The 17,962-nt window shown below is 34.9% G+C and overlaps 1 protein-coding gene across 1 annotated transcript in view; it reads right to left on the reverse strand.

Annotated features, from left to right (window-relative positions):
* PEX7 (peroxisomal biogenesis factor 7) overlaps positions 1–17,962 on the reverse strand; it is an 86,037-nt gene that overhangs the window by 43,554 nt on the left and 24,521 nt on the right. Inside the window, exons 6-8 of the mRNA XM_065889052.1 lie at positions 9,555–9,661; positions 7,792–7,905; positions 6,488–6,543 (exon numbers count right to left, since the gene is read on the reverse strand). Coding sequence (XP_065745124.1) covers positions 6,488–6,543; positions 7,792–7,905; positions 9,555–9,661 — 277 coding nt within the window. The remainder of the gene's footprint in view (positions 1–6,487; positions 6,544–7,791; positions 7,906–9,554; positions 9,662–17,962) is intronic.

Here is a 17,962-nt window from a genome sequence, read left to right on the forward strand (position 1 = left end):
GGTTGGTGAACTTACCCATGTGCTGGCAGGGTGGGGCACTCCAATTCCATACAGACAGAAGCTCCTGCACTCAGGGCTCTTCCAGACCTCACCCTCTGTACCTCTTCATCTGGCTGTTCACTTTTATCCTTTACAATATCTTTTACAATAAACTAGTACACATAGTGAACGTTTCCCTGAGCTTTGTGAGCTATTCTAGCAAATTACAAAACCTGAGGAGGGGGTCTTGGGAATCCCAATTTACAGCTAGTCAGTCAGAAGTACAGGTGACAATCTAGGCTTGCAATTTGCATCTGAAGTAAGGGCAGTCTAGTGGAACTGAGTTCTGAATCTGTGGGATCTGATGTTATCTCCAGGTAGATAGAATTAGAATTGAGTTAACTTTGTAGGACACACCATTGGTGTCTGCTGAGAATTAGAGAATTTCTTGGTGTGGGAAAACTCCACATACATCTGGTGTCGGAAGTATAGAGGTTTCCCCTTACAATCAAGAATTCAAAAACAAAGAAAAGAAGTGGACAAAAACAGGAAAAAGTGAAATAGAGCTAACTGGACACAAGAAAGAAATAGAAGAAAAAAGGCAAATTCATATCAGAAATGAAGACAAAATTACATGGTGCTCAAAGAATAAATTTACACAAAAATATAAGGACATCAAAGACAGGAGAAAAATAACTAAGGAATGAAAATGAGACTAAAAACGTATCAGAGAGAAAGCATCTGATATAGAAGACAAGTAAGAGAGATTCAATTTATGTTTAATTGGAGTCCCTATAGGAAAGAAATGTAAATCAAGGAGTTCATGTTCAGCTAAGCTATCCTTCAAGCATCGAGACTACAGAGAAATAATTTTAAATATGCGAGAGCTCCTGAGAAGTCTGTACACACGAGCCCTTCTTGAGGAATTTACTAGAATATAAACTTCATCAAACTAAAACATGATGAGGAAATTTTAGCAAAAAGATTGATGATGAGCATTTAATATATTTAGTTATGTACCTAAGATGAAAACAAAATTGGAAACAAGAGTGGAAGAATAATATATAACATGGTAGGTATTACATGTTATATGTGGTATGTTCTAACAAAATATAAATAAAACAACTCAAAATTTGATGCAAAAGGGAGGGTAAAAAAAAGGAAGGTAAAATAAGTTCATCGGTTATTGTACATGCAGTAAGTAGGAGTTAAAATAAATACCATTAAAAACTCACAAACCAGATAATAAATGGTTAAATTTTTTGAAAAACAAGGGACTAATGATAAGGATAGCATTAAATCTGTATATTGCTTTGGGTTGTATGGACAATTTAACAATAGTAATTCTTCCAATCCATGAGCACAGAATATCTCTCCATTTCTTTGTGTCTTCTTTAAATTCTTTCATTAATTTCTTGTAGTTTTCAATAAACAGGTACTTTACCTCCTATATTAAATTTACTCCTAAGTATTTAATTCTTTTTGATGTAATTGTAAGTGGGGTTATTTTCTTAATTTCTCTTTCTGATAGTTCATTATTAGTATATGGAAGTACAACAGATTTTTGTGTACTGATTTTGTATCCTGCAACTTTACTGAATTTATTAGTTCTAACATTCTTTATGGAGTCTTTAGGGTTTTCTGGATACAATATCATGTCATCTGCAAATAATGACAATTTTACTTCTTCCTTTCCAATCTGGGTGCCTTTTTATTTCTTTTTCTTGTTTAATAGCTCTGACTAGGACTTCCAATATTATGTTGAATAAAAGTGGCAAGAGTGGGCCCCTTTGTCTTGTTCCTGATTTTAGAGGAAAAACTTTTAGCTTTTTTACTATTGAGTTTGATGGCCATTCCAATGGCATTTTTCACAGAATAAAACAAACAATCCTAAAATTTGTATGGAACCACAAAAGACCCTGAATAGCCAAAGTAATCTTGAGAAAGAACAAAACTGGAGGCATCATGCTCCCTGATTTCAAACTATATTACAAAGCTATGGTAATTAAAACAGTATGGTACTGGTATTGTAAAAAGAAACAGGTAGGACTACACCAAACTGAAAAGCTTCGGCACAGTAAAGGAAACCATCAACAAAATGAAAAGGTGACATACTGAATGGGAGGAAATATTTAAAAATCATATATCTGATGAAGGGCTAATATTCAAAATATATAAAGAATTCACACAACTCAATAGCAAAAAACCAAACTATCCAATTTTAATAATGGACAGAAGATCAGAACAGACATTTTTCCAAAGGAGACATAGAGACGGCCAACAGGTACATGAAAAGTTGCTCAACATCATTAATCTAGGGAAATGCAAATCAAAACTACAATGGCTGTTATCAAAATGATAAAAAAAAATGACAAGAAATAGTAAGTGTTGGAGAAGATGTGGAGAAAAAGGGAACCCTTGTGCACTGCTGGTGGGAATGCAAATTGGTGAGGCCATTATGGAAAACAGTACAGAAGTTCCTCAAAAATCTTAAAATAGAATACCATATGATCCAACAATTCCACTTCTGGGTATTTATCTGAAGAAAACATTAACACAAAAAGATATATGTATCCCCATGTTCCTTGCAGCACTATTTACAATGGTCAAAATATGGAAACAAAGTGTCCATCAACAGACGAATGGATAAAGAAATTGTGGCATATGTATACAATGTAATATTATTCAGTCATAACGAAAGAATGAAATTGTGTCATTTGCAACAACATGGATGGAAAAAAACAAAAACAAAACAAAACAGAAAACAAGTTCACAGATAGAACAGAAGATTGGTGGTTGCCAGAGGCAGCAGATGGGGAGAAGGAGAAGTGAGTGAACTGTTTGGGGTGTTTTTTTTTTAAGTTTAAATAAAAGAAAGGGAATAAAAGCATTACAAAATTTATAAGACCAAAGGAAACCACTGAAACAAAGAAAAAAACTTACCTAAATATAAATTTTTTGATAAAAGATCAAAAAAAACCCCCAAAGCACAACAAAAAAATACACCACACAAACAATGAACAGAACATAATACACATAATAATAACATAAAATAATATGACAGACTTGCTATCAAACATATTTTTATCAAGAAATATGAATAGGTTAAACTTGCATATTATAATAAAAAGATTTTTTGATTTAGCTTGCCAAGCAAAACGCAAATATATGCTCTGTATGAAAGACATACCAGAAACAACATGGTTCAAAAAAACTAAAAGTATGGAAAAAGGTATACCTGGAAGATGGGAATAGTATGAAAGCAGAGGCAATGATACTAATAAGAGATAAAGCATAATTAAAACTAAAAAGCAATTAGCTGTGTCAAAGAAAGAGTCTCTTTGATGCTAAAAGTCTCAGTTCACTAATGTATGTTGAAAATATCTATGCACCAAATAATACAGCATATGGCTTTATGAACTCAAAACTAGAAGAGATTCAGGGAGACATAGATAGAAACCCACTGATAATAGGAGATTTTAACATTCCATTCTCAGTACAAAATGGATTAAGTGGACCAAAAATAAGAAAGGATACAGAAGATCCAAATAACATAATCAATTAGTAGAGCTTATGGTTATATATTTAACTTTACAATGTGATAATAGACAATATACTTTCTTCTCAATTGCATATGTAACATTCACAAAAATTGATCATTTATTAGGTTCTCCTCCACAAAAAAATCAACATATTCCATAAAACAGAATGACTAATAACAGTGTTCTCTGATCACAATAAAAGTAGAAATTATCAACAAATTTTCAAAAATTAAAAGGCACTTTCATATGGAAATTAAATAACTTCCTACTAAACAACTTTTGGGAGAAAGATGAAATACAAATAGAAGTTACACATTTTTTTAATGATAATGAAAAAAATTATATATCAGAATTTAAGAGTTACAATTGAAATGAAAACTAGAAGAAAATTCATAGCCTTAAACACTTTATTAACAAAATGAAACAATAAAAATAAGTAAATTCCCAGATCAAAAGTTGGAAAAAGAAAGTAAGCCAAAAGAAAGTATCAAGAAGGAAATAAAGATAAAAGCAGTAATTAATGAGGTACTGAATAGAAAAACAGTGGTTCTCATTCATAAATCAAAATCTTGTATGCTGAAGAAAAAATAACAAAATAAACATGCCATTAGATAACTTAAAGTAGGAATCACATATATACAAAATCAGAAATGACAATAGTGAAATTACCATTGAATCAGAAGAAATTAAAAAGTCATGACTCTACAGACATCCGTATAAATAAATGTGAAAACCTATAAGCAAAGGATAATTTCCTAAACTCCCATTAGAGACAGAAAGTTTAAACAGACAAATTTCCATAGAAGAAATAAAGAAAGTTATCAAGAAGTACTCCACAAAAAGAGCCATGCCCGGATGGTTTCACGGGGAAAATCTACCAATGCTTCAAAAACCCAATGCCCTCCGTGTTGCACAAACTGTTCCAGAGCTTAGAAAATGTAGAAAAACTTCTTAATTCTTTTTTATGAAGCAATTAAAACATTGATACACAAACCAAAAATTTAAAAAAAGAAACAGAAAAAAACCCCTATATGAACCCTGTGTGGTGTGGGATCAGAATGAGGGGTATGATTAGAGGTACACATACACATATAGGTCAATATCACCTTCAAATATTGATGTAAAAGCTCTAAATAAAATATTAGCAGACAAAATCCAACACCACAGTAAGATAACAATACACAAAGAACAAGAGGGATTTAGTCTAAGAATGCAAGGTTGGTTCAATCCATTAATATAATACATTATATTAATAGCTCAAAAAAAAAATCATGATCATCTCCATAGATGCTGAAAAAGCCTTCAACAAAACTTAAGATCAATTCCTGACTCCAAAAAAAAAAAAAAAACTCAAGAAAACTGGAGTTGATGCATACTTTCTTAGCATGATAAATAAATATATACACTTTGTCTTAAAGTCAGTATCTTACTTTTAACAAGGAAACACTAGAGGCATTTTTACTAATACAAGAATTAAGACATCCTCTATAACACTATTTAACACTGTAATATAGGTATCTGTCAATGCAATTAGATAAATCAATTAGGGGCATCAGAATTGGAATTGAAGATGTAAAACTATATTTATAGATGATATGATCACAAACTTGGAAACCCCTAAAGAATCAATGATCTTGGGGCTTCTCTGGTGGCACAATGGTTAAGAATCTGCCTGACAATGCAGGGGTCACGGCTTTGAGCCCTGCTTTGGGAAGATCCCACATGCCGCAGAGCAACTAAGCCCGTGCACCAAAACTACTGAGCCTGAGCTCTAGAGCCCACATGCCACAACTACTGAAGTCTGCGTGGCAAAAGCCCGTGCTCCGCAACAAGAGAAGCCACCACAATGAGAAGCCCATGTACCACAACGAAGAGTAGCCCCCGCTCGCCACAACTAAAAGAAAGCCCGTGCGCAGCAACGAAGACCCAACACAGCCAAAAATAAAATTAATTAATTAATTAATTAATTAAAAAAAAAGAATCAACGATCTTTAGATGGTAGAGAAACAGGGAGTCTCAAACACTGCTGCTTGGAATGGAAACTGGTATATTCCTTATGGACGGGAATTTGGTAATATCTAACAAAACTATATATATGTTTACCTTTTAATCCAGCAATCGCACATCTGGGAATATATTCTGAAGCTAATTCTCTAGTGATGTGAATGTATGTACTTACAAGGTTATTATTCATTGTGGCACTGTTTATTTATAAAATATTTGTAACGACCTAAATGCCCATATGTAGGAGACTAGTTGAATAAACTATAGTACGTCTACATAATGAAGTATTACACAGAGTGAAAAAGATCTCTATGAACTGATATACAGTGATTTCTAAACTACTTTCTGAGAATTCTAGGGTAGCAAATAGGTAAATATATTGTGAATAATAAGAATCAGGAGTTTTAAATCTGGAAAAGGAGAAAAAGTAGAATGAACCCTGTGTGGTGTGGGATCAGAACTGGGGGTATGATTAGAGATACACATACACATATTAATACATAGATACACATGTGCATACACATACATACACAGTCATATATATATATTCACAAACATACATACACTCATGCTGATTTTTTTCATATATAACAATCTTAGCCTTAAGATTCACATAATTAGACTGAAGAAATAAAACTTCGTAATTTTTAAAATTTTAATTTAAAAGATACTGGCTATTCAATTTATAGCATAGGAAGATATTACGAGGAACAACTGTCAGGAAAAAAGGCTTTTAAACAGAGCAATCAAGCTAACCTTTAAATACTAAAGAATTTACTCATATATGTGGCCAGACCACAAAAACAGAAAAAAATAATATTAATCTCAGTGGCAAATATTCTTATGTGCTCAGCTCAGATTATTTTTATATTAGTAAGATAACTTATTACCCTTCAGAAAAGCTGCAATGAGGCAAATGGTACTTCGTATTTCACAATGAAACATATCAAAAGCCACTGTACCTTACAGTAAAATCATAGGAGCAAGAGGCCAACACGGAAGCATGAAATGGTGAAAACTACAAAAAAAACACAAAAAACCCTTTTTGAGGTTAACTGTAATTATAACATGCTACTTCATAAGGTCATTCCCATGAAATTTATAATAAAGTTCATCTAACTTAACCAATTTTGTGAATATATATTATGATTGCTATTAGCACAAGTATCAAATAAACATTTAAATGTTAAAAGTTTTAAAATAATTTTTATGTTCTTTGTATATCACATCTAATGAAAATGATATCAAGGTCAAAAACTGCAAATTTAAAGACAAGTAGTATTTAGTAATAAACATGTTTTACCAGGCTGCCCATTGCAATTTTATTTCTTCCATGTTTTTCTTACTAGTACTTTAATAGTTATATACACATAATATAATTACATTTGAATGTTCTTCATAGTTTGCAAAATACTTTCACTACATTACCCTATTTCATTCTCAGAAGCACTGTGAAATATATATAGAAAATGTTTTTAAACTACTAAAACCTGTGTGCCATGAAAAAAAATCAGGGCACTGTGTCTAATATGTTGAGTTGTAACCAGTAAAATTTAAAATATTAACTACAATTTAGAATTTTTAAAATAGGAATAACATAATTATCTTAATGAAAAGATCAAAAAGGTACCTTTTTATCCTTAATGTAAAAAAACAAAGAATGAAATTGGGAAATGTCCTTTAATAAGATGTTTTCCACAGTGACTTAGCAAAATTTACCTAAATAAAAGCTGGGAAACTAACTTAAGTCACCTTATACCTGACAAATTTGAGGGGATCAGCAGAAAAAAGTTACCTCATCCTCGGCTGTTTAGAAAGTGGAAAACTGTATCTACCCTAAACTTCTGAGAACATTCATATATACAATCGTGTTAGGGAAAATAAAGAATTAACTCTCTCTGTGTGCAAGTTTCAACAAAATAAAGAAATCTTCCCACTGAATGAAAAATTGTAAAGAATATAATACTAAAAGTAAATTACTATAGTTAAAAAATATTAAAAGGAATAGTAGAACGGGAATGACAGAATGAGAAAAACATTTTTATTTAATCCTAAGTACTGCTTGACTACATCATTACAATTCATTCAATAATTATTCCAGTATTTTACCCAATTTTAGTTTTCAATATTCATTATCATTCATTGGATAACAAAAACATGCATAAAAAAGAATCAATGACCCAGCCCCTAAACACCTTTTGTATATACTTCATTAAATATATTTATATTTTTGTTCTATGTATAAAAAGAAAAGATAAAAACTTACTTTCACTCTCCTAATAGCATAGGTGTGACCAAGAAGTTCAAATACTGGCTGTCGTACATTCCTCAAGTCCCAGCCTCTCAAACTACAATCAACTGCCCCTGTCACCAGCAAATTCTGAAAACAATTCAGAGAAAAGTAAAGTGTGACATCTTTGCAATTAAGCAGTACCCAAGCTTTCCTACTAGAAACAGTGTCTATTTTCTGGTATTTATTTAATCTGATCCCAGGAGTCATTCTTGAAAAGTTATATAACATTATAGAAAGGAGTCAAAATATACATCAAAAAGCAAAAATTAGTAGGACTTGAGAGAAAAGGAACTCAATATGCTTTAGGCATATGATGGAACACTATACACAACAGAAAAAGGCATAGTCTCAAACAGCATTGCAGATTTCCCAATCTACTTTTAGGAATATTAATAAGAACATAAGATTTTTAAAATTATACCTGACAAACGAGCCCACCCTTCTTTTCAGCATCCTCTGAGGTTTCTACCAAGCATTAAAAGGCAAGAGGCCTGCTAATTTACAAATATTTGAAAGTGCAAAGTATAAATTAAATTTTTATGTTTTTCTAATTCTAAATCAATCACTGCTCTCAACTCTCATGGGCCATGTCTTAATATAATATGTAACACTATCTGAGAATTTATGCAGAAAGTGGTAAGTCTCCTATCTAGTCAGGTTTTATAAATTCTGCTACCTAGAACCCTAGGTGAACCCAGAGTTCATGGCTCAAGAGGCCAAGAGCTGCGTCCACACTCAGCCCCATTCCACATCAACCAGGGCAGTAATCCATTGTCTGAACATTTTCGGCTTCAATATAAGCTCATCTGAAAAAAAGCTGCAATGATTTAAAAAAAAATTTTTTAACTACTCTCAAGTATATATCAGCAACTTTTTTAGAATTCCTAAAAGTATAACACACAGTCCACAATTTCATTTTCCTATTTGGAAAATTCACAAGAGAGATTTGAACTGTAGTCATCAGCACTGAAAATTTTATTAAAATCAAGTATTATTTTGAATATGTTCTATATTTTTTAAATCTATTTTATTTCTTTCTATTTAAAGAACTCAGCTGATACAATGTTCTCTTAACCTTCACTGATTACTTTAAAAGTGGGAAAAATAAGGCATATGTTATACTTATTTGTCATAGTCAACAGACTACTTCAGGTACATAAACATATTTAAACAGCATATCAACACATATTTAATCCATTTCTATTTCTAATTCATATGCTCATATAGTTAGCTGAAGCTCTGCAAAAAGTTACAAATGGACACTGCTATCTTACAGAAACATGAAGCTTGGTTAGGCTTATAAGGGAAGAGAAAACAGAAAATTCTAAAAACTGATGGACTGTCAAATTAAAAATCAAGTTCCAAGTAGTTCAGCAGCCTCACTAGCAAAATGAACAAGAAATGAAAGCAAAAGATGATACAGACTGGCAGGGTTAAGAGCAATAAAGTAAAAAATTACGTAAGTTGTAAAGCAGTTTCCCAAATAAACAAGTAAGGCTGCACTATTGAACTTTTGAGAATTTCTGTTTCTTATTCAGCCTGTTTTATGTGCACTTAAATCCAATTAATGCTAATGCAGGTCACTCACAATCATCAATTAGAAACGAAAGGGACTGAATTTAACTTAATGGTCCATAAACACTATCAAAGTCCACATAAACAAAGATAAAATAAAATCTAAAACATTTCAACATTAGGAAGGGCTCAGCAGCTCAGGATAGAACCAGACAAGGTACCTCATTGTATTTACACCAGTCACAACTCAGAATTTCTGCCTGATGTGCTGGAACCACAGTTCTGACTCCTGTTGTCTTCACATCCCAAATTCTCAAAGTCTGATCACCTGGTGAAAGAGGAAGACTTGATCACTTTCCATCACACCACTTGGATACTCGGTAGCCATGACAACAAGTCAGGGGAAAACACACCACTTTCACTATCAGGATACTGCCACCTATATATCATATACACATATACATTGTTTTTGTTCTATAATAATGCATAAGACCTACTAAAAGTGATGAACTACAAAAAAAAAAGGCACCATGATAATGTTTTTAGATCTACTCAAAGCAGGAAAATCTAAATCTCACACTAAGACAAACATAGCAGTGACTAAACACACACCCAATGCATTTTTCTTCAGGATAGGAAAAGGCCCTGAAAATCTTTGTTTCTTGTAAATAAAGTTAGCACCCTATACCAGCATATTCTCTAAGAAACAAAATGGTAATAGTTTTACTGTTAAACGTGTGCAAAATCTACCAAGTTGAAATGGATAATTTTCAAATCTTAGCTTTTACATTTGTTATATTTTAAAGGGCCATCCAAAGGTATATTTTTCACCTTGGAAAAAACAAGTTGAGAAAATTTGTCATTATACTCTGAATTACTACAAAAATGATTATACTCTGAATTATTATACTCTGAATTACTCTGATTACTACAGATAATACTCTGAATTACTACAAAAATGATTTATATCACATAGCTGAACAAAGTCAACCCTGATTAAATGTTTTACATGCTGTTTGCCTTCAATTTTGTAAACTATGAGGAAATAACAATGACCAGATGAAAAACCTTGAATATACGTATATCTACATCAAAATTAAATTACAAACAATAACTGATCATGTGAGAAAGCTAGTTCAGCTTAATGAAAAAAAAAAAACACAATGTGATGGCAGGCATAGTCTTGATTCCATTTAGTAGTTGTTTGACCCTGCAGAAGTTATATAATATCTCTGAGACTGATTCCTCATTTCTAAAAAAGAAACAGAATGACTACATGCAGAATGGTATAAGAATTTAGTGTAACAAAGTTTCTGTAAATCGTTAGCATGGTCTCTAGAATATAGTAGATACGCTAATATGTGGTATATAAAAATGCTAAATTTTAAAAATTTCCTTTGGTTACCTACATACAATTTCCTATCATCCCAATTCTAAATCATTTACCTAAGTTCAAGAGTTTTAGACCATTTTTTCTGATTTCTTTGCAAGTTGTTTAAGAAAGATAAGAATGAAATTGCTGGTGGTAATGAAATGTAGAAGTTAAGCATGGGGGCTTTGGAGCTCCAGAGCTTGGTTCTAATCCAGCTCAATCATTTGGTAGCTGTTGACGTTTAGTCAAGTTACTTAACATCCTGGATTCTTACCTTCCTCACCTATGATAAAATATCTGTCTTATACAGACCCACAGATGTGAAGGACAAATGAGTGGTTACCAGTGGGGTGAGAGAAGGGCAGAGGGGCAATATAGGGGTAGGGGATTAAGAGGTACAAGCTATTAGGCATAAAATAAGCTACAAGGATATACTATACAACACAGGGAATATAGCCAATATTTTATAATAATTATAAATGGTGTATAACCTTTAAAAATCGTGAATCACTATATTGTACACCTGCAACTTATATAACATTGTACCTCAACTATACTTCACAAAAACCCAACAAAAACAAATCTTATAAAGTTGAAATGAGATGAAGTTTTAAAAATAAAATAACAAAACATAACCATGATTAGAAGTCATTCCTGTCCCTATTAATAACATGAATAAATAATAACTAATATTTATTGAGTGCTTACTATATGCCAAATGCTGGTCAGCATTTTACATGTACAGTCAGTCCTCCATACTCGTGGGTTCCAAATCTGTGAATTCAACCAACCATGGGCCAAAACTATTCAGGAAAAAAAAATTCCAGAAAGTTCCAAAAAGCAAAACTTGAATTTGCTGTGCTGGCAACTATTTACACAGCATTTACATTGTATTAGGTATTTTAAATAATTTGGGGATGATTTAAAGTATACAGGAGGATATGCATAGATTATATGCAAATATGATGACAATTTATACAAGGGACTTGAGCATCTAGGGATTTTGATATCCTGGGAGGGTCCTGGAGCCAATCGCCAACAGATACCAAGAGATGAACATATTAACTTTAAAAACATCACAGCAAGTGAGGTAAAAATTTTGATAACATAAAAAGTAATTTTTGTAGTAATTTACAAATGAGGAAACTGAAGCACATGGAGCTGAAGTAAGTCAGCAGACAGGAAACAATGGAATCAGGGCCTAGAATGCCTGGCTTCCTAACCTGTGTGAACTATAACTACACAACGTTGCCCCCTAATGTTGTCGGAGGAGAAGTGCCACGTGATCAATGTTGGCGAAACCTGGAGCAATTATTCTTTTAATTTATACGTTAATTATTTTATAAATTGGGGAAAATTTTAATAGACACACACACACATAACATTCTATCATATTTGCCCCACAATTATTTTAGAAGTAAAAGTAACAAAACACAACAGACAGTGTTGAAACCTCTACTGTATTTCCAACCCCATTCCCCATCCTCCTTGCCCAAGCCTACCACAATCCTGAATTCGGTGTGCATCCCTGTAGTTTGTGTTTTGGTAATACTTCTACATTTTTATGTATTCATAAATATGTACTATTGTTTGTGTGTGAGATTAAATTTTTTTTTTATATTTAAAAAGCATCATCCTCCTACTTTACAAAAGGTTGAAAACCACTCTGATAGAAGAGAGTGACTTGGGCTTCCCTGGTGGCGCAGTGGTTGGGAGTCCGCCTGCCGATGCAGGGGACGTGGGTTCGTGCCCCGGTCCGGGAGGATCCCACATGCCGCGGAGCGGCTGGGCCCGTGGGCCATGGCCGCTGAGCCTGCGCGTCCGGAGCCTGTGCTCCACAGCGGGAGGGGCCACAGCAGTGAGAGGCCCGCGTACAGCATAAAAAGGAAAAAAAAAAAAAGAGAAGAGAGTGACTAACGTTTTTGAATCTAGCTAAGGACAGTGGGGATGAGACGGAACGATGAGTTTGAAAGTACCAAACGGAAATGGTTCAGAATTGGTATAGACTAGAGCTCCCAAAATTTCAGGGGTCCTAATTATAATCACTGTCTGTGGTCTAGCCACCAGTCAGTAGAATTTCTTTCAGAAGTCTAAGTAGCTTTGATTAAATGATCTTTCATGACTTTCCCTAACCTTCAGAGTTTACAGCAGGGTGGTGTAGATGTCCAGATTTGGTCTGCCCAGCAACACCCTTCCAGGAACAGCACCCTCTTTTCACCATGTGATTCTAGGAAGACCTATGGCTCAACACAATCGACTGGCCAAGGACAGGTCTAAGCAAGACCAGTCATACTATCTCATTTTCTGCCCCTGCCACAGCTGACAGGTCAAAAGTATCTACTTGGGATTTTTCTGAAGTATAACTGAAAAAATAATGTCAGTCCCTCTCTCACAGTAGAATTTACAGGTTATAAAATTGAGAAGCCGCTGGTGGCCCTGTGTTTCACTGTATGGAGAAATCTGGCCTTCAGAGTCAAGTCAACAAGCAGAGAAAAGTCCAGGTTAGAGACAGAGAATGTGTCCGGGGGTCATTTAAGCATCCCTTCCCCTTTTGGGGTTGCTTTTCAATAAATTCTACAAAGACCTAAGATTGCTCAAGTTCTATCACCTATAGGCAAGGCGAGTCCTTATCATCATGGAAGCAGTGAATGGAATTCACCTGAAGCTTCAAACTGTATAAAGCCTAGCCCCAGAGAAAAAGATTCAATTTGGCACAAGCCTTCCACTAAAACATAGGAAATGCCTACATGATGTATACTAGCTTTCAAAAATTTCTATGCAATATCAGGTCTGACTAAGCTTTGTTTAAAGTTCAATGAGCTTGTGTTCATCCTAATAATTACATTCCTAATAATTATATTTTATGGGTATATGTGAATGCTTTAAAGTACAAAAATATTACAATAAACGTGGACTAGGAAATTAAGAAACAACTAGTAATTCTAGCAACAATATGGATGAATCTCACAAAACATGATGTTGAGCAAAAGAAACTAGACATGAAAACATAAAAACAGGTAACATTAATCTATGCTATTACAAGGCAGTTCAGTAGTCACCCTCGAGTCGGGGGGGTCGGGTAATGACTGGAAGGATGTGAGGGAGGCCTCTGGGATGCTCTGTTTCTTGATCTGGGTGCTGGTACACAGATGTGTTCATTGTGAAAATTCATCACATGCTTAAGATTATGCACTGTTCTGTATGTGTATTATACAATGTCTTGTTATATTATGTATATTATATACATTATATATGTGTATTTCAAATTACTCTGGGACAATATTTTGGTTCTTCACCATCATATTCAAGCAATGCTTTTTAAAAACGCCATGGCTTAGGTTGTCCCCTCTTGCCGTTAATTTAAAGGGCACCAAAAAGTGAGAACTGCTCTGAATGAGCTGAGAATTCCACTTCCGCTGCGCACATTCGTCACTTCCTCCTCACCACTCTGCTTTCCAGGTAGGAGAGGGACCTTCTGGCCCACTGGTACCAGGACTCATTCAACTCTTTTAGCCACCAGGACATCTATATTTACATATTTTTCAAATTACATTTTCCAGACAACTGGCTTTTCATTGTCAGCCAGATGTGATAGTGCCATAGAACCACCTGAATTACCAGCTTCTCTTGTCAGTTGCAGACTTGCCACTGGCAGCAGAACCAGTGAATTTCAGTGCAGAATATGGTATAGGATGGGCTGGCTACTATTATGTCTAATTCAAGTTGCAGCGTTAAAGAAATTGGGTAAGGAGAATAAGTGTAAACAGTGAATCTGAAACTGTGAAGTGAAATGAGTAGAAAAAGGATGCATATTGGGCCCAAATAATTTATTTGAAATGCCAGATGCCTATCAGATGTAATATGACTTTTTTCTTAGAGTAGAATGATTTTTTTTTTTAACTACTGGACTCCACATATTCAGGCATGGCTATGATTTATGCAATTATATGGAGTCTGTAATAGCAGTAATTTAGTTTTCATTGTTCAAAAGAAAGTTTACTTCATATTAATCCTCTTTATGTAAAGAGCTCAAATATTCTTCCCTTTCATCTCATATAATTTAGAAATATGAATTCTGTACTAATACAACTTTCATGAACTAAACAAAACCAATGTCCTTAGAGAACTCTGCTAAGGAAGATCTAAATCTCTACATACTCCTCCCTTTTGGTCTCTCTTAACTTAGCTAATGATATATTTAGGTCTAGATTTGCAAATACCATACAACTTTGAAGGTGACCAGATTCTTGGAAAAACTCAAATGCTATATTCGCATATACTACCTTAAACTATAAACTGTTATAAGCAGTTGAAAGACATAATTAGCTATACATGTGCCACAGGATTCAACATAAAACTATGTCTCGACTGCCTATCATATAAGCTTCTACCATTTGTAATATTTGTGAAGACAAATATTTTACAATACTGGGTTTCTCAACCATGAATTCTGCAGTTGAAACTATTTTTATGCAAAGATTACAGTATGTTTTATAGCAAGCTCTTGTCTGTAAGCAAGAAGACAAAGTAAGAGAATTAATTGATAAAGACCATAATATAACTCAAACTATAACTGACAAAACTGAGGAAAAAAACTAAAGAGTTCTCAATCTAAGGAAACCACTTCCTCTCTGAATTCAGCACTGAAACCATTCCGTCGAGTTTTTTTTTAAAGAGATGAGTATATTTCTATTAAAACAAACATGCAATTTCCATCACATCAACAGAAATAAGCTATTTATTTAGGGATCTTAACAGAGTGACACCACAGACTAGTACAGTGCTTTCCAAATTAGGCTGATCACTAGACTCAGCTGGGGTGATTAAAAAATATACTTCTGGGGCTTCCCTGGTGGTGCAGTGGTTAAGAATCCACCTGCCAATGCAGGGGACACGGGTTCGAGCCCCGGTCCGGGAAGATCCCACATGCTGTGGAGCAACTAAGCCCGTGCGCCACAACTACTGAGTCTGCGAGCCACAACTACTGAAGCCCACGCACCTATAGCCCGTGCTCTGCAACAAGAGAAGCCACCGCAATGAGAAGCCTGCGCACCACAATGAAGAGCAGCCCCTGCTCGCTGCAACTGAAGAAAGCCCGCGCACAGCGAGGAAGACCCAACGCAGCCAAAAATAAATAAATACATACATACATACACTTCTCAGAGGTATCTGATTCAGTAGGACTAAGATGAAGGCTAGAATTCTGTTGTTTTTTCAAGCTTCCCAATGACTCTGTTGGTGGGCCAGGTTTCAGGATCACTGGACTAGTATGTTATTACACAAGCATGCATTCCAGATTCCACCTGGAGCAAGTTACTCTAAAACTCCGTTCTCAGAGTTTTAGTTTCTAGGTAAGCAGACTCTTAATCCTTACAGCACATACGTATACAAAGGCCATTCAGATCTTCCTCAAATATGCCCTGCTCTCTCCACATCCCCTCCCTCTGCTTCCCGCTTCTCATCTCCTAACTCTTACTTGTTCATAAGGTAGCAGTTTAAACACTATTTCCTCAGAGAAGCTTCTCTGACCAGCCAACTTTGACAAGCTCAAGAATCCTTTGTTACGTTTCCAAGTATATTTTTTAATTCTGAGCACACAGGTTAATCACAGGAGTCACCACTCAGAGAGCCCTTACTCTGTGCCAGGCACTGTCCTAAGCCTTTTGCTCATACTAATTCACTTAATCCTCATCAAAACTCCATGACATGGGTATTATTATCACCCTTATTTTTTAAATGAGGACTGAAGAGACAGAAGTAGCATGACCAAAGTCACGTAACAGTGGTGAAAGCGGAATCTGACCACAGGGAGGCTGGCTGCAGAGTCCATGTCCCTAACCACTGTGCGGTACCCTCGTCCTCAAAGAGCTTCATGCTCCTTACCGTTATTGTTGCTAGGCTTTTTCTTAGCATCTCTCTTTCCCACTGGACTATACACTCACTGTATCTTCAGTGCCCAGACACAGGTGGACATTCACTAAATATCTGACTGACTCACTGACAATGTCCCTGTCAACAATCAAATTTAACCTTAAGTATGTTTTAAAAATTCTGGTAAGATGGTTATTCCCATATATTATATAATAATAATCAAAAATCTTTAGTGTTTGCTTGTGTAAGGTGCTCAGCTATGTCAAAGAATATACATGCCCTATAGGAAATATACAAACACAAGTCAAGCAAAGAAAACATGCAAAGAAGTGCACTGCACACAGCTTGGTAAGCAAATTTTCTTCTCTCTCTTGAAATGGCAAAGGCACAATGAGAGCTTTAGAGCTTACCCCAACTTTTACTATGCCACAAACCCTCCTTTTGTAGAGTGGTAGAAAAACTTTAAGTCTTTTCAACTTTATTGAGTAGGCAAATATTGGAAAAATCATCATGAAGAAATATTTCAGGGAAATGTCAAATGGTTGATAAATAAACCTTCCAATGAGTTTCCAAAATCATAAAATCTGGCAGAAAAACGGCTTTACTGTATTCAGTTTTTTTTAAGGAACATAGGTTACAGCTCACAGGTCCAGTGCTAGGTTTTTGTCAAATCCCTTCTGATTTATTCCAAGCCTTGGATGTGCAGACAATTTAGTTCATATTGACCCCTTATCCATCTTCTTCACCTAACCAGGATTCACTCTTGCCATTCTCAGTGTATGTAGCTGGGTACCACCTCTCTGCCATTTCCCATTCTCAACTGCAGGAGCTGAGTCAGGCCCAAGCCAATCAACACATTACAGCCTCCTCTCCCAGGCACAGTGATTAGTTTAGGAACATCCACACGGGCTCAGAGCCCATGAGAGAAAATGAAACATTTTTAGATGTCTGAAAAGGAATCTCCCACTTTCTCCTACTGGACAGAAACAAGAAAGGATGCAGGGGTTAGAGCTACTGCCATCTTGCTATCATGTGGTACCAGATACTGAAACCAACTTAACAGAACACAGAACAAAAGAGATAGCAAGAACAGTCTTTGAGCCCTACTTCCAGCTGTGTGTACACAGCCAGGTGTAATTCTGGACATTTCAACTATGTGAGCAAACAAATTACCTTCTACCTTAAGGCGGTTTGGGTCAGAATTTCTTTCACTTTCAACCAAAGACGTGCTGGCTGGTATGACCACAATTTACATTCATTTCTAATATAACACATGAAGGTAATGTCATTAAACTGTCTCTTTTTTCTGTTAAAGCGAATGGACATTCTGTTGATAAAAGACTCTTTTTATATACTATTTACAAAGTAGAGATACTTAAGTTTTGT

The sequence above is a fragment of the Phocoena phocoena genome, chromosome 12, assembly GCF_963924675.1.
Source record: "Phocoena phocoena chromosome 12, mPhoPho1.1, whole genome shotgun sequence".
Lineage (NCBI taxonomy): Eukaryota > Metazoa > Chordata > Mammalia > Artiodactyla > Phocoenidae > Phocoena > Phocoena phocoena.